General features: G+C 55.6%; 1 protein-coding gene across 3 annotated transcripts in view; it reads left to right on the forward strand.

Annotated features, from left to right (window-relative positions):
* MLLT1 (MLLT1 super elongation complex subunit) overlaps positions 1 to 9,798 on the forward strand; it is a 63,665-nt gene extending 53,867 nt beyond the window's left edge. For 2 of the 3 annotated variants that reach the window (XM_081499384.1, XM_081499386.1), the window contains 6 exons: positions 2,531 to 2,618; positions 4,060 to 4,168; positions 6,343 to 6,442; positions 6,686 to 6,757; positions 6,955 to 7,026; positions 7,232 to 9,798. In XM_081499384.1, the coding sequence (XP_081355510.1) occupies positions 2,531 to 2,618; positions 4,060 to 4,168; positions 6,343 to 6,442; positions 6,686 to 6,757; positions 6,955 to 7,026; positions 7,232 to 7,360 (570 nt within the window). In that variant the 3' untranslated portion in view covers positions 7,361 to 9,798. The remainder of the gene's footprint in view (positions 1 to 2,530; positions 2,619 to 4,059; positions 4,169 to 6,342; positions 6,443 to 6,685; positions 6,758 to 6,954; positions 7,027 to 7,231) is intronic. The other variant, XR_014056519.1, reaches the window with a different exon arrangement.
* Positions 9,799 to 17,283: the final 7,485 nt, after the last annotated feature.

The raw sequence follows: 17,283 nt of genomic DNA on the forward strand, positions 1-17,283 counted from the left end.
TGGCTACTGGAGGTTCTTCAGGTGCCCCATCTGGCATCTTTCTCCTCCGTCTGCTCAGACTGGAGCTCTGGACAGGGTATCCTTCCCTCTTGTCCACCTCGAATGCTTCCACTGAGGCCTTCTGTGCCCAGGGCTGGTGCACCTGTGCTGGGAAGAGCTGAAGACCTTCCTTCCCCTGTCCCCAAGCTGAGGGTTGGCTCCCTGCCCCTGGGTGTCCACCCTGACATCCTGCTGTGGTGGCCCTGAGCACCTGCGCCATTGTGGGCTGCTCCCTCCGCCCGCTCAGGTGAGCTGGGTGGAAGACCTGCGTCTCTAGCCTTGGCCGCCTGGGCCCTGAGGCTGACATTGCTTGGGAAGCCTGGGGTTTTCTCCTTGCTGAAGAGACAGGTCTGCTGCCCTGAGAGACTTGTGAACCATGAGTCCTGGCTGTTTGAGATCCTGCAGCTGAGGCCTGGGCCTCCAGCAGGACCCCAGGGGTCTCAGAGGCTGCTGGATGGTGACTCACATGTCCTGACCCGGAACCTGGGGAGACACAAATGTCCATGGTGAAGGAGGCGAGATGGCCTTCAGATCCGGCCCACCCCCCAGCTTCCCTTGCCTGTCTCAGGCCATCCCTCTCTGGAGGCTGATGGTGTCACTGCCGGAAAACTCTGACCCTGCATGGAACTCAAGTCTCCCCCTCGGCCTGCAAAGGGGCCACAGATCCTCATCTGTGTGCCAGGCCAGGACCCCAGCTCCTCCGGCTGCTCCTCTGTGGTCTCCTTGGCCATGGGGTCCCTTCAGTCACGGGCCCCAGAGTATGGGGAGCACAGTAGGCCCTCTGCTCTCCTTCTGGACACCCCATGTGGCCTGAGCCCCGGAGCCTCGGCAGTGCTCACAGCAGCCTCTTGAGGGCTCTCTGACCCTCGGGAACCATTAGGCTCTTGGGATGGAAGCCACTTCCAGGCCTCCCCTCCCCCATCCCACCCCTTGTATTCATGTGGAAGGAAAAGGGCTGTGTGTGGCTGAGGGACCACGCCTGGCCTGCCCTGGCCTGTACCCTCCCCAGCCTGTCTCGACCTCGACTTCCGTGTATGCTTAGCAGGGCCAGCAGGGCAGCTGTTCAGTAGATGGGGAAGCTAAAGCTTAAAGGTGGGGCCTTGGTCAGTTGGTGAAAAGCCAGGCTCAGAGGCGGGGACCCCGAGCCAGAATAAGAACTCAGGAGTCTGTGTGCAGGAGGGCTCTGTGGCTTCAGGCCTGTGGTTGGGGCTGGGGCTCACGCTGGCCTGTGGTGCCCACCCCCCTGCCAGCAGACACTGGCCATCTGGGCTGGTTTCCCGGAGAGGGTCCCCAGGAACTAGTGTGAAGGTGGCCAGGGGAGATGTCGGCAGTGGTGCTGGGAGGCTAGGTGGGGCAGAGCCCAGGGGAGGGGACCCTTCAGTCTTCAGTCGGTAAGTGTCCGTCCCTGGGCAGCGACTCCTTTTCTGGGTCTGCTGAGAGGAGAGACCTGTGCCTTCCTGGGTCTCCTGGGTCCGGGACTCCTCTCTGGGGGTCTTCTCTCCCGGGGTTCAGCCAGGATCAAGGAGACACTGCTGGCACCTCCACCTGCCTCCCGGCTCCTCCCAGGTGCCAGGCTGCTCAGCTCCCCCTCAAGGGCACTCCATGCCAGCGGACTTGCTGAGCTGTGGACTCTGCCCTTCTGCCCAGCACAGCCCAGACTGGCCCCACCCCAGGCCCAACTTGTACTCTGCTGCCCTATAGCCTGTCAGTTCCTCTCTCCTGAGGGCCCAGCGCAGACACCGCCCCATCCTGGCTCATGCTCAGAGATCCCTTCCCCATGCAGGTCTCTGGAGTGGGAGGTGCCACGGCCCCAGGTGTCTCACCCCCTGTTCTCCAGGGACCGGAGTCCCCGTGTAGGCTTTTACTGCCCCCTGGTGGCTGAGTTGAGGTGGCCGGCTGCAGGAGATAGAGGAGAGGGTGTGACTGGCTCTGGGTGCAGTGGGGCTGCCCGAGTCCACCATGTCCACCATGTCACTGACCCACAGGCTCATTGTCACCTCAGGGGCACCCGGTGGCAAAGAGACAGCTTTTTGTCACTACTCAGCCTCAGGGCTGTGAGGAGATGAGGGGTTATCCCCCTTTCCTGTTCAACCTTCCAGCTGTGCTCCCACGGAGTGGGCAGGGCCCACACGTGAGCAGCCACACAAGCTGTCCAGCCCCTGCCTCAGCCCTGACCTCCTGCCCAGGCAGGCGGGAGAACCAAGCAAGGGCCAGAGATTTAATGTCCTTCAGGGAGATAAGAAAGGTCTTTGGTTGTGTTTTGAATGCAGACAGCTGCGTCCTGGGGCTGAAGAGGAGGCGGGGTGGGGCCACGTCTGGAGGGTGCTGGCACCTTGGTGACCTGTTGAGTGCACATCAGGACATCCTGCCTGGCTGTCTCTGCCACCCAAGGGCTTGGCCATCCGTTCCTTCTCTTCTCTTCAGTCTGAAAGCTGACTATTGTCCTGTTTCTCTTCCTGTCTGCCCCGCCCTGCCCTGCCATGCGGTGAAGTCCGCCCAGTCGAGCCCATCCAATTCCAGCTCCAGCTCCGACTCCAGTTCAGATTCGGATTTTGAGCCGTCTCAGAACCACAGCCAAGGTGCGTGCTGGGCAAGGAGTCAGTGGGGGTGACAGGCTCCTTGACCTCCCCAGGGGCCAGCAGGGCACTGGACCTGTTATGGAGGCAACGTATTCATGAGGAATTTCCCAAAGCTGTTGACTCTCTGGGGGCTTGCTCATGCACACCCAAGAGTCTGAAAGCTGCCTCCAGAACTGGAGAAACCTGAGGGTAGGGTGGCTCCAGCCTGCACTGAACTTGCCCCAGGGCTTCCTTTTAGGATGCATTTTGTCACGTGGGGCCTCCCAAACTGGCCTGCGTCACCCGGCCACCAGCTGTCCCTCTCCCAGGCCCTCAGCTTTGTCCATCTGCACAGTAGGGCTTTGAACTGGGCTTTGGGTCTGTGGTGAAGGGCTCTGTTCCGACCTGGGCCCTGCCCTTACTGGGCCTCTCCTCTCCAGTCCTACCAGATGCAAGGTTCTTGCCTCTGCTGCCCCCAGCCAGCCGAGGGCTCCACCCTGGGTCCCCTTGGCAGCCTGGTCCCTGCAGGCCTCCTGGGGTGCTTGTGGAGAGGTGGCCCAGCCAACCCTTGCCCACCCTCGCACCAGAAGCACTTCTGGTGGATCACATTGAGAATTTCCTCCATGGCCTGGAGCCCTTTTTGAGAGTGGGGGAGCGCTGGGGGAGGTGAGCGTATTGGGGTGGGGGGCTGACATAAAGACACAATCCCGAGGCGGCTGGGGGATGGGGTGCTCCAAGCCCACAGTCTCTCCAAGGGTTCTTATCTATGGGGAAGGGAGGGGGAACCTGCCACGCGGGGTCATGTGACCAAGGTAATTGAGGGCTTTGTGTCCCTCTGTTGCCTTGGTAACAGGAATATAAACCAAGATGCCGTCTGTAGGGGACTGGAACTGAATGTCTCTGGAGAAAGGGGAGGACGGTGCGCTGGGAGCCTTTGAGGGGGCTGCCAGCCGCTGAGGGGACTGCCAGGGGGCTGGGCAGGCTCGAGTAGGGGCACAGGGGGTGGGCAGGGGCGGTGTTGTGTGGTCCACACCTCGGGCCATCTTGCCCTCCTTGGCCGAGGCTGGTTCGTGCTGCCTCCAGGCAGAGCTCTGATCCCAGCGCCCAGAGGAGAGGGGGGCTGTCCTTCCCTTGGCAATGGAGGGGCCCCGCGCGCCTGTCTCAGGCCAGGGGCCGGAGGCCTGTGAGCAAGGCCAGGAAGGTAGGGGCAGGGGGAGCCAGGGGTCCTTTAAAGAGGAGGTGGCCACAGGGGCAGTGCTTGGAGATGGGCGGCAGTCCCCACCTGGCCAGAGGAACCTCCGAGGTGGGTTTGTGTGGGTGCATCTTAGGGAACCTGGCATCAAGAAACTCTGGCCCTGGGGGTGGAAGGGGCTCTTTGGCACAGGTGGGGCCCTGCACCCCCTTATCTCACCTTCCCTCTCTTCCCCTCTTCCTCTCTTTTTCCCTCAACGGCCCTCCCCAGGACCCCTGCGCTCCATGGTGGAGGACCTGCAGTCCGAGGAATCTGACGAGGACGACTCTTCGTCAGGCGAGGAAGCCGCCGGCAAGACGAACGCAGGGAGGGATTCCAGGTGCCCGGCCAGTGGGGAGGAGTGGGTGTGGGGGCACCAGGGTGGGGAAGAGAGAGCCCACTGGGGAGCCCTGCCTGGGCGTTGAGGGGGCCTATGGGCCTCCGGTGGCCTTCATCCCAGTTCTGGAGAGTGTGGCTGCGCAGTGGTGGTGGGGCCAGACACACCGGGAGGAGTCCCGTCATTATCTGAGAAAGGGGCCAAGGTGGTGCCTAGCAGCCTAACCTGGGCCCAGGCGTATGCCAGTGGGGCCTGGTTTTTTCTCTGCTCTTGGGCCAGGCAGGGGTTCTTCCCCTGGTGTGCAGCACTGGGCTAGGATGCACTGAGGACTGTCCTTGGACCCAAAGACACCCCAGGTGGGAGTAGCTATGGCCACCTGCCAACCTAGGGAAAGGCCATGTGGCCTTCCACCCAAGTGGAGTGAGCCGAGACACCTCCTCTGGACACCCCTGGGCCTGGGAGTACGCCCACCTCAAGGATTGCTGTCTGTGCAGGCCTTGGCCCCAGGCCTTGGGGGTGGGCAGACTCAGGGTCAGCAGCTCGGTCTGGGTCCAGCCCTTTCTTCCAATGAGGCCGGGCCCTCCTAGTCTCTGGGGCTCTTATTAAGGTGGGCTGGTCACTAGGTCTCACCCAGCAGGCAGGGCAGCAAGCAGCAGGTGCTCATTGTTGTTCTGTGCTGGTGTTGCTCATGAGAGCCGCCATCCTGGGGGCTGAGGCTGTGGGAATGGGCTGCTATAGGAGCCCAGGCTTACTGGGCAGGATGGTAGGGGATGGTGCTCAGCTGGGCAGGGGAGGGGGGATGGTGACCCGCCCAAAACGGGACTGGTGGCAGCGGTCCCCACCTGTGTGGTGGTGGTGACTCTTGAGTGCGAACCTTAGTGTGGACCCTGAGTGTGGATTCCAAATGTGGATCCTGAGTATGGATCCCAAGTATGGATCCTGCTGGAACTGGGTATAGGGGGCTCAGGGGCTGGTGATCGTGCACCTGCTCATGGGGTCTCAGGTGGCAGTGCCAGGGCTGAGTGAGCATCAGAAGACCTCACTGCTGGGTTGTAGGGGTGCAGGTGGAAAGCAGGATAGGGCTGCCTGGGGCGCTGCATCCATCAGGAAAGGGGCCCCATGGATTCTAACACTGGTGCCCAGCTGCTGCCTGGTAGAGACAAGGCGGTCAGGCCACTCCTGGGCATGCTCACCAGCAGTTCCTCTCAGGTGACGAGAAGATGGACTGTCTGCTTCACCCTGATGCTCTACCTCTGGGGAGGTGGTGGGGAGAGCAGAGGACTGGAGCCAGGGAAACGGGCAGGCCTGGCCTAGGGGTGCACGAGGCAGGAGCCCCTGAGGGTCGAGGCTGCGGCCAGCATTCTGGCCGTGCCTTTATGCCAAAGCCCAGCTCAGCAGGAGAGAGGCAGCAGGCAGGAGTGACCACGTACCCGATGGACTCTGCCCAAGGGTGCCGTGCGTGGCCACCCAGGAGCAGTGGGAGGAGGGGAGCTGGAGAAGGGCTCTGTCTGCACCCCCTGCTGAGCTGTGGGGGAGGGGCGTTCTGGAAAAGCTAGAGTAATGGACCGGCTCTTTCTGTTCAGACTGAGGGCGGTGTGAGTGGAGAGAAGCGGCTGTCAGGTGCAGGCCGGCTGGGGGCATCAGGCAGCCACACCCTTCCCTCCATAAGGGGGTGCCCCCCAGCAGGTGCAGACTGGAGCCCCCCAGGAGGGGATGGGCACCTGAGGTCACCACTTGGGCACAAAGGGCACTGTGTCCTTGTCTCTCAGGTGTCAGGCTGAGGTGGGACCATCCGCCGTTGTCTCTCCTGCAGGCCCCTCCACCCACACAGCACCTGGAGTTCTGACCTCAGAGACCCAGGGAGACCCCAGAGACCCACAGGGACCCCAGAGACCCAGGGGAACCTCAGAGCCTCTCAGGGCAAGCCTGCTGATCTCTGGGTTCCTTGCTCTTTGATGGCAGCTCAGAGATTTTTTTTTTTTTTCTATTAAGTTGGCAGTGGCTGACTGGAGCTAGGTGAGGGGGGTCTCCGGACCTGTAGGGGGAACGCTGGGTGCTGGCCTGGCCCCAGGGAGGGGCTAAGTCCATCCCAGAGCTTCACCGGGGGTCTGCTGGGCGGGACTGCCTCCCCGGAGCTCTGGGTGGCTGAGGCCTAATGGGGCCGTTTCCACGTTCAGGTTGAGCTTCAGTGACAGTGAGAGCGACAATAGCGGAGACTCCTGCCTGCCTAGCCGGGAGCCCCCTCCGCCCAAAAAGCCACCTCCACCCAACAGCAAGGTAACCTCCTGGAGGCCAGCTGAGGGTTGGGCCTGGCATTTGCCAAGTCTCTGAGGCTGAGGGTGGGGGCACAGTAGAAGGTCAGCTCACCTCTCAGGTCCCAGTGATAGTCCCCTCCCTGGGATGGGCTACTCTTACAGTTGGGTCCAGGGCCAGAGGAAGGACAACGGGTGGACCCAGTGGGGGCTGGGGAAGGGGGCACAGGCCAGCACTCACACAGACTGGGTGGGGTTCACCCCACAGGCATCAGGCCGCCGGAGCCCAGAGCCCTGCAGCAAGCCAGAGAAGATCCTCAAGAGGGGCACCTACGACAAGGTAGGGGCTGGGATGGTGAGGGGGCCTACGACCGGGTGGGGCTGGGGTGGTTGGGCACCTGTGACACAGTGGTGCTGGGGCGGGGTGGGGTTATGACAAGATGGAGCTGTCCTGGTGGAGGGCACCAGCCTGGAGCTGCCTGGGTGTGGCTCGGGGTAGGAGGGGCAGGTCACCCCTGAGTGCCCCTCTGCCCCCAGGCCTACACTGATGAGCTGGTGGAGCTGCACCGGAGGCTGATGGCCCTGCGGGAGCGCAACGTTCTGCAGCAGGTACTGGACAGATCCCTGCCCAAAGACTCCCAAGGGCATGGGTCTCAGAGGAGTCCTGCGTGAGATGCCCTTCAGGCCCACGGGCTGCAGATCCCCTTAGGCAGCCCTCAGGAGCCGCCACCTTTTCTTTGAGGGCCTGATGGGGGGCGGGGGCCACCCCAGCCCAGCATCCTGCCCATGAAGCCTCCCTGCCCCCTCCTTCCAGATTGTGAACCTGATCGAGGAGACCGGTCACTTCAACGTCACCAACACCACCTTCGACTTTGACCTCTTCTCCCTGGACGAGACCACCGTGCGCAAGCTGCAGAGCTACCTGGAGGCCGTGGCCACATGACCCTGGGCCGGGTGCCGGGCCACATCCCTGGGGTCCTGGGAGGCCACGTCCGGGCCCCGCCTTCCCCCTTCTCTCGACTCACCCGCCCGCAGCACTGCCTTAGTGACCGCCCTGTCCTTGGCCCACATGGCCAGCTGCACTTTCCTCATTGGGAGCCCTGGGGCAGAGGGGGGCCAGGCTGGCGCTGCTGTTCCCCAACACCCAGGGCTGTCACCTGGGCCCCCCTGGGAAAGCGGCTTGTGTTGGAGGTGGCAGCAGGCCTCCCTCCTGAACGGGAGGAAGTGTGCCCTGTGTTGGGGGCCTGGCTCCACAGTGGGGCGTGTGGCACAGCTTCACTGCCCGGGCCCTCTGAGCAGCGGGGACCCTGCCTCCAGCCTCTCCAAACGGTTCAGAACACACCTGCCATGCTCCAGGACCTCAGAGGGCCCCTGCTGCACCTGGACGGGCCCCACTCATCCTCCCGTGAGCTGGCATGGTTCCGTGTCGGCTCTCACTGTGCTGGGACCTGTGCTGTATAGTTCTCTCCCTATTATATATATATGTCTGCACTGTAGGTACCAGAGCGGGTTCCAGGTGTGTGTTTCCGTGGCAGCAGTGCACGTTGGGGGGGTGGGGGGTGTGTAAGGCGGGACTTGTAGGTTAAGATGTCTCCACTGGTCTTGTTGTCGTCGGGCTGGAGGCTGAGCCGGAGCGCCAGCCGGCCCCTCCAGGGGTAGGGAGGACGCGTCCTCCTTCCCCCGGCCGGTGAACACTACGCACCGCCATCTCCGGAAGCAGCCCCCGGCCTGGGGCTCGTCCTCTTCCTCCTTCCATAGGATCCTCTTCCTTCTGTTGACCGAGTCTTCAAACTTTGAAAAAAAAAATGAGCTTTTGCCAAATAAGACGGGATAGTTTGTGGAGTGTTTTGCGGAGCGTCAGGACTCAGAGCCAACCCCTCATGTCTGGGCCCCGGCAGGCAGCAGGCCCTCCCACTCCTGCAAGTCATGCCAGTCCAGGGCCAGAGACCCAACGCCTCGCACGCCTGAAACTCTCCAAGGGCCAAGCCAGCTCCTCCTCCCCACCCCCGGCCGGAACGTCCTTGTGGGGAAACTCCTGGGCCTGGAGGCCTGTTTGTGCAGCCTCTGCTCTCTCCTCTGGCCCCCACCGGCTCCAGGAGAGGAGGCCTGGACCAGAGCTGGGCTCACCTCCTCTCTCACCACCGTTGGATGGCCCCTTCTCTTCCCAGTTTGTGAGTATTCACATGGGGTGCGCCAAGCCCCCTTTCCCTGTGGTCCCCGAGCATTGTCAGTGCTCCAATTTGGTCTGTCAGGCAGACCCCCAACACTCCCTCAGGAGCCCCGCCTCCAAGGCTTCCCCAAAAGCCAGCCTTGCTGGTGAGACCCCAGGACCTGGGGAGGCCCAAGAACTTTCCGAGGAAAACGCCGTGACTCCTCGCCATCTGCTCTGAATCTCTCCCAGCCCCACTGCCTCGAGGTATCAGGAAGAGGGCAGGCCCGTGTGGCAGGCTCTGTGCTGCCACCCATTTCCGCAGGCAGGCCAACAATACTCCGAAGTGGGGCACCTCTCCTCTGGAAACTAAGACATTGGACAGAAGGGACTGGCCTGAGGGCAGCCGCTGCCGGGCCCTCTGTGCACAGAGGCCGCCAGGGTCATGGGTGGGAGCCTCAGCCCAAGGGCGCTAGTCTTTTCCTTCTCGAGGAGCTCCTGACTCGGTGACTTGGGCAGCTCTCTGCTCAGGAGCCAGGCTCTGCGCTGGAGGCAGCTAGAGGAAGGCTGGGCTCATGGGTCTGCCCTTAGCAGCAGCAGAAGCTGGCCCTGCCTCTGATTTCCAGGGTCTTCAGAAGCACCAACCCATTTCTGTTACCTCCTCTGGCCAGAAGGCCCCTGCGCTGTCCTCTGGACCTACTCTGGGCTCAGTGCTGGCCCTGCAACCACCTGATGGACGTGCCAGGCAGCCAGGGTCCTGGCCACGGCATTCCCAGCTGCTCCCCCCACCCCAGCCCCAGCTGCCCGGCAGCTGGGCCCACCAGGGCTCTGGGGAACACTTCCATAGGAAGGGCCGGCACTTTGTGATGGCCGCGTGTTTAGTGTTAACCCCCTTGCCCCCAGTGCAAATCCCCGTGTTTTGCTCTCTCCTGAACAAAATGTAAACCGACGCCTGAAAGCAAAAGGTATCGAATACCTTTCTTACCCACAAGGGTTTTTTGTTTTTGTTTTGTTTTGTTTTGTTTTTACAAAGAATGTGTCTCACTAGGAACTAGGACACTCATCAACCTGAGACCAACTCCTGGATAAAAGGAATAAAGGAGAATTGTGTTTGTAAAAAGTCACAGGATTGTTTCTGTCCTGGATTTTAAACTTTCTTTTTGTTAAATTGTGAAATTATGGAGGAGTTTTATAGAAAAATAAACAGTGAAATAAAGTCAGATGGGAAAGCAGAGTTATGTGTAGGGCTTTGTGCGTCTGCTTGGTTCCCTCTGTCGTGGAGTTGGTGAGTGGAGGCACAAAGTACCATGGGGCCCCTTCTCTCCTCTCCCCATCTCAGTGTTTCCAGATAGATGACCAGGAAGAGGAGAGGGGGTTGGAGCCAAGCTAGGTGGGCACCAGGAGTGGGTGCAGGGAGTGTGAGAAATGCTGACATCCCAGAGGATATAGATGCCACTACCAGAAACCCAGGAGGTGCAAGATGGCAGAGAATGAACTCTGCCATCTTGATTTTGATGGTGTGTTCTTTCCTTGAAAGCAGGGAGCAAATTTTGGGTTGAAAAGCAAGCCTGACTTCACAGTATGGCTGAATGGGTGGGTGAATGGATGAGTGAGTGGATAGATCACGGGAATGGGTGAGTGGATGGATGAAAACCAGATAGAAAATGTGGGCAAAGACATCCCTTGTGAGGTGCCAGGGGGCTTGTCTGCCAGTTTATCCATGGTGGGGTTTGCTCTGGACTTGGTGTGGCAAAGCTGAGTGAACCCCAAGGAGACAACTCTCCCAGGCTCTATCTCAGCAGTCTTGTCCACTCTGTGGGCTCCAGTCCCACCAGAGGGATAGAAGATTCATTCCAGAATGGTCAGCATTGGCCAGTATCCTCCAGCCACTCTGCCCACAGAAGGTAATTAAAATCACTTCTGTCAGTTGGCAGCCACTTGGGGAGACAGCTGGCCACACCAGGATACTCAAGATAATTTTGTCTGTTTTCTAATCAGTAGCCAGAATTTCCATTTTCAACATCCAGGCTGTGGCTTCCCTGCCCTGTCTTTCCTACCAGGGATTCTGCAGGCCTTTTTGGGACAGTTTCTCATCTGAGCTCCTGAATTAGGGACACAGAGTGAAAGAGGGTCTAGAAAGGTTCCCACCATTCCAGACACCGCCGCACCCCCCATCCCCCCACCCCCGACACACACATACACAGAGTAAAGGACGACTATGTATAAAAACACAGTAGGGTTTGCTACAAACCAGGTGTTGGGCTGAGAGTTATTGCACAGATTCCACAAACACTTGGTTAGGGTAGGCACTGTTGTCAGAATTCCCACAACCAGTGAAGAAACATTCTGCAAGAGAACAGCTGCATCCATGCAGCTAGGAGACACATTCCTGACACTCAAGGTCAGGTATGTGTTAACCTTATTGCTTACAGTAAATATTTCTTTGTATTTACCCATGTAATCACCTCCTGGGGTGTGCTTTCTGAATTTCCATTTGGAATCATCTTCCTTAAGCCTGAAAAAAATCTCACTAGCATTTCATTTATTGCAGTGATGAATTCCCTCAGCTTTTGTCCATCTGTAGACACTTTCATGGTATCTTTATTCTGTGAAGATATTTTCATTAGGTATAGAATTCTAAATCGGCAGTTATGGTCTGTCCCCATCTCCTGCTTGCTGCTCCATCATCTCTTGGCTTCCATTGTTTCTGTGGGGAAGTCAGCCCTTCAGTGTCATTTGCTGCCCTTTTGAGGATCATGTAACTTTCATCTCTGGTGCCTTCAAGCTTTTGTCTTTTAGTTGGAAACAGTTTCATATATTTTAGTGATTTGTTTCTTCTATTGATATGACATTTCTATCCCTTTTAAATGCTTTTGCCTTGAACTGTTTCAAATCTTTTTTTCCAATCTTTTCCCCCACTTTTGGCCAAGCCACACAGCATGTAGGGTCTTAGTTCCCCAACCAGGGATGGAACCCACATCCCATGAATTGGAAGCATGGAGTCTTAACCACTGGACCACTAAGGAATCCCTCAAATTTTAAGTTTATATGTTGGTGATGCAGGCACAAGTCCAGAATTTCCAGACACACATGTGCTGTGAGTGGTGATCCTCATTCTTTCTTCTTTTACACAGCTCTTAAAAGCCATCTGTGCATGAACAAGACAAAACTGTACCAGTGGTACCATAAATGCATCCTTTTCTCTTACTGTATCTTAGAGTTCATTCCAAATTAGCATGTTGTGTAAAGGCACCATAATTTACATTAACTCATACTGCTGGTGGGCATTTAGACTCTTCCCTCGTTTACTTCCGTGACCACACATAACTGCACACATTCAGGTGCTTGACAGCATCTGTGCTCAACAGCTTTTGTGGTGGATTTGTGCCAGAGTCCAGCCCCAGCAGCCAGGAAAACGCCCTGAAGGGATGAACGGGGTCGGCGAACGAAAATGATGCAGTCTCTCGCTCAAAGCACTGGGCTGCATGTTTATTTTAAGCATCAGGTTTTCTTCTATACTTCTACAAAAGCATTAGGTCAGAGGTATGACATCTTCAGTTTCCCCTCACCCATATTTACTGTCTCCATAAATCATTGTTGTCCTTCAGAGTTTCTTCTTAAGTGTCCTTGTGATAACATTGTAACTCAAGTTTGTCTCTGGTCTGTATATTACATTCCTCAGTTTATTTCTTATCTCTTTAAATCCTGCTATCCTCTAGTAACTTAAGCTCATCATCTCCTAAAAAGGCTTTTGGCTGTTAGTATCTCTAAAATACCTAGTTTCCGTAAGTTATAGTAAAATATGCCAACACTACAACATACCTTAAACCTTTAGCTTCTAACTGTTCTTAATTATTCCTAACCCCTAAACTCAGCAAACTTCTTTTGCCATAAACATTCCCCTTACAGGCAGGTTTCAGATAACAATGTTTCCCATGATCTCAGGCTGCAGCCTGTGTGCTCATCCTGGAGCATTCTTTGTAAAGATCCTTGAACAAATGTCAATAGTTAACGTTATGGATTATAACATTCTTTCCAGCCAACTCAACCGGAGGAAGGAAAGGACAAGTCAGAATTACAAGACCTAACTCCTTCATCCTGGGACCGTGCCTGCGGGATGAGGAGAGGGGGTTGGGGCTGTGCCTCCATTTTGTCAGTAATGCCTATTGCGGCTCCCGACAGATCTGCCTATTTTCTACCAGATTTCCTGGTATTTGTGTCTGTGTACTTATGTGTCTATGTGTATTTTTAGGAGTTCCTTATGGAATATGTAATGTAGGGCTTTGGAATGTATTCTGTTTCCCCAGCTTGTTTGTAGATTTTGTTTATGACATTTCCACCATACTGAAGTCCTTTCTTTAAATGGTTTTTGAGTTGGTAACATTTTATCTAGGATGATTTTTTTTTTAAGTTCTCTCCTGGTTTCTTCCCTCCTTTCTTCTTTCTCACCTTCCAATTTGCCATGAGTTCAGTTCAGTTCAGTTCAGTAGCTCAGTCGTGTCCGACTCTTTGCGACCCCATGAATCGCAGCACGCCAGGCCTCCCTGTCCATCACCAACTCCCGGAGTTTACCCAAACCCATGTCCATTGAGTCGATGATGCCATCCAACCATCTCATCCTCTGTCGTCTACTTCTCCTCCTGCCCCCAATCCTTCCCAGCATTAGGGTCTTTTCCAATGAGTCAACTCTTCGCATGAGGTGGCCAAAGTATTGGAGTTTCAGCTTCAACATCAGTCCTTCCAATGAACACCCAGGACTGATCTCCGTTAGGATGGACTAGTTGGATCTCCTTGCAGTCCAAGGGACTCTCAAGAGTCTTCTCCAACACCACAGTTCAAAAGCATCAATTCTTCGGTGCTCAGCTTTCTTCACCATCCAACTCTCACATCCATACATGACCACTGGAAAAACCAGAGCCTTGACTAGATAGACCTTTGTTGAGAAAGTAATGTCTCTGCTTTTAAATATGCTATCTAGGTTGGTCATAACCTTCCTTCCAAGGAGTAAGCATCTTTTAATTTCATGGCTGCAATCACCATCAGCAGTGATTTTGGAGCCCAGAAAAATAAAGTCTGACAGTTTCCACTGTTTCCCCATCTATTTGCCATGAAGTGATGGGACCAGATGCCATGATCTTAGTTTTCTGAACGTTGAGCTTTAAGCCAACTTTTTCACTCTCCTCTTTCACTTTCATCAAGAGGCTCTTTAGTTCTTCTTCACTTTCTGCCATAAGGGTGGTGTCATCTGCATATCTGAGGTTATTGATATTTCTCCCGGCAATCTTGATTCCAGCTTGTGTTTCTTCCAGCCCAGCGTTTCTCATGATGTACTCTGCATATAAGTTAAATAAGCAGGGTGACAATATACAGACTTGACGTACTCCTTTTCCTATTTGGAACCAGTCTGTTGTTCCATGTCTAGTTCTAACTGTTGCTTCCTGACCTGCATACAGGTTTCTCAAGAGACAGGTCAGATGGTCTGGTATTCCCATCTCTTTCAGAATTTTCCACGGTTTATTGTGATCCACACAGTCAAAGGCTTTGGCATAGTCAATAAAGCAGAAATAGATGTTTTTCTGGAACTCTCTTGCTTTTTTGATGATCCAGCAGATGTTGGCAATTTGATCTGCTATGAGTTAGGGCCCCACTGATACATTACTGAATTCCTGCATGTAGTTCTCAGTCCCTGACTTCTCTCTTCTGCATATCTATTTATGTCCCATCACTGAGCTTTCAGTTACTTCTGCTTTGTCATTTCTTTAATATCTGGTAGGGCAAGGCTCACCCCCCCCAACCCAATCAGTATCCAAGAAGTCACTCCAATGTCCTTGCATGCTTGTTTTCCCACATAAACTAATCAGCTTATGATTTAGAATATTTATCTTGTTATGAAGTTTCACATTAACATTCTGTTTTGAATTCTGATTTTTAAAAAAACATACTGGGTAGCACTTGGTGGGGTCCCAGAAAACTCTCAGCCATATGTCTTCATATGTTGCTTCTCGCGTTTTCTGCTTCTGCACGTCCTATGACACAGGTTGGAACCCACAGGATTATCTACCTACCTTTCAGATCTCTAACCAACTGTTCTCTCTGTAGCCACCAGAGGGCGCCTGTGAGCTCCTGAGTCAGATCTGGTTCCATGCCGCCTGCCCTCCGCCTGGGCTCCCTCCAGCTAAAAGCCCCAGGTCTTCCCCACCCTGCAGCCCACAAGACGTCGTCCTCACTTCCTGCCCTCACTTCCCACTCTCCCCACCCTCTCATTTTGCTCCAGCCAAACAGGCCTCCTCTCTTCCTCCAACTGGTCAGCCACGTTCCTGCCCTAGGGCCTTAGCACTGCTCCTTAATCTCTGCCTACAACACCTTCCCCCAGAAAGTCACACAGCTCCCCCCCCCCCCCGACCGCTTTTAAATCTCTGTTGAAATTTCTGCCTCATCTCCTTGGTCACCATGTTAAAATTTCAACCCCCCAGCCCTGGCTAGTCCACCCTCTTCGTGCTTCAGTTTTCTCTGGATCACTGTGTATTCAATGCATACTTTATTATGTTGACTGGACAAGCCCCTTGAAGTTTCTTACCGTCTGTCTCAACCTGGAAAATGGGCATTTATTCATTGAACACATACCTGAGAAGACAGTGCTCTCCTAGATCCTGGAGTCCCACAGGGAACAAGGCAGTCCAGCCCCTCACCCTCATAGAACTGACTAACTAAACAAATGATACAACCATGGTAGCAGGTGGCCGAGCAGAAAATTTTAAACGGATGTGGGAGTGGCGGGGGTGGGGAGGTGGGGAGGGCGGTCAAGAATGACCTGGCTAAGGAAATGGGACTCATTGGAGAAGAGTCACAGTAACAGCAACTGTAAGACTATCTAATGTGAATGCAATGCTTAGTGTGCCAGGAGCTATTTGATATGCGTAAATGCACGAAATCTTCGTGCTAGGTGCTATTATATTTTACTTTATATATTTATGTAAAAATACCAATATCCCTCGTCTTACAGGTGGGGAAACTGAGGCACAGTGAACCTGGGTAGTTTGCTTTTTTCCACGCACAAAAAGGTAACACGCATTTAAGGTATACATGTTGATGAATGTGGTTAAGTAATTTGAGCAAGAACACCCTGGGTGATGGGGGGAGCTGAGATTTGAACCTGTGAACTCGGGCAGCTTCAGACAAACCAACCAGAGACACGGAGTGAGGGTACCCCCCAACGGCCGCCAAAGGGAAGAAATGGCCCGCAGGCTCAAGAGGGAAGCAGCGGCGCCAAGGGGAGTGGTGCGCAGGCGCAGGAGCGGGACTAGGGCGCTGCGCAGGGCACGCTGGTTCCTGAGGAAAACTAGGCGGCACTCCTCGCAGTACTCGACGTAGGTGAGCCGGTGGCGGTGGTGCCAGTGCTTGGAGCTGAGCCGATATAGTTGGCCTACTTGATGGCCTTGCCCAAGACCACGTCGTGCTCGGTGATGGACGCCTCTCTGACGAAGCAGGGCTCGTGCCGAAGGTGCACCTCGCCATCCCGCTTCGTGGTCCAGTAGCGGTAGCCTGTGGGCAGGTCAGAGACCTCCGGTAGGCGAGAAAGAGGGAAGGGGGCACAGAGACGGGGTGCGGCACCGGTGGGGTGGCTAACCAGGGTTCTTGGCCTCCTTAATCAGTAGAAATTGATGAGGCCAGAGGGAAATTGAGGCAAGGCTTTACTGGGGTCCCTGCTGCAGCAGGGAAGAGAGAAAACAAGTGACAGATATCCTTGCTCGCTCTGGGAGTGGGGAGCCGAACTGATTCCTTATACGGGGTAGGTCCAGGGGTTGGGCGGGAGAAGTGGCTTGGGTGGTGCTGTTTGGGGGTTTTGTCTTTTTGTGTCTTATTCGTAATTTGCCCCCCTTGCTTATGCACACAGTTGTTTTCAGTCCCTTATAGTTTCTTTGCGTTTTCTCGCTCTAAGAGATGTTTGTCCAAGCACAGGCGGAGCAGCGAAGTGTCCCAGGTCCCAGCCTGTCTCAGTGCAGGCAGAGAAAGTGGAGGGAGAATGGGATGGGGGTGGGGGGAGAGCCGTGAGAGAGAGAGAAAGACCAGGGCTTGCTGGTGGAGAAAGGATGCAGGGACCAGTGGACAGACAGATGCACGAGAGAGCAGAGGACAGCAGCAGACCCACCAGCAAGTAGGCAACTCAGTCCTATTGCTCCTCGTCTAGACCCCACCCTGCCAAGGTCAGGTGCCTCTGACAATGGGTGACCACCCCCCTACACACACACACATACTCCTAGCCCAACATCCAGGCAGAGGGACAGTGACCTCCTCTCCAAAAATAAAGTTCTGACTGGCCCCCCAAGGACCCCAGCACTGATCGAGGGTCATTTCCGAGGGACCCCCCCCACCCTCAAACTAGCCTCTCTGGGAGCCCTGCCAACCATAGTCTGGGCTTAAGGAGCCCCTGACCTCTGGCTTTCATTTCTGGAGGGTGAGGTCTCTCCTTTGTTGAACTCTGTCTTGGGCAAGGACATGGCGTCCAGGGTACTTTGACAAGTCTATTCTCACCTGTCTGTGGGGTACCTGGTCTCCAAGGACTGAGCAGATAGATATTCTCAGAGACACAGTTGCAACCAAGTGGAAGGTGGGGAGTGACCAGCAGTGGGGAGGCACAGGGCTCCCCTCTAGTCATGAGGTGGTTATGAAAGGCCTCTCCGAACAGTGGGTAGGAGTGGACCAGGCAGAGAAGGGAG

This window comes from Giraffa tippelskirchi, chromosome 6, assembly GCF_054371585.1.
Source record: "Giraffa tippelskirchi isolate mGirTip1 chromosome 6, T2T-mGirTip1v1.2.pri, whole genome shotgun sequence".
Lineage (NCBI taxonomy): Eukaryota > Metazoa > Chordata > Mammalia > Artiodactyla > Giraffidae > Giraffa > Giraffa tippelskirchi.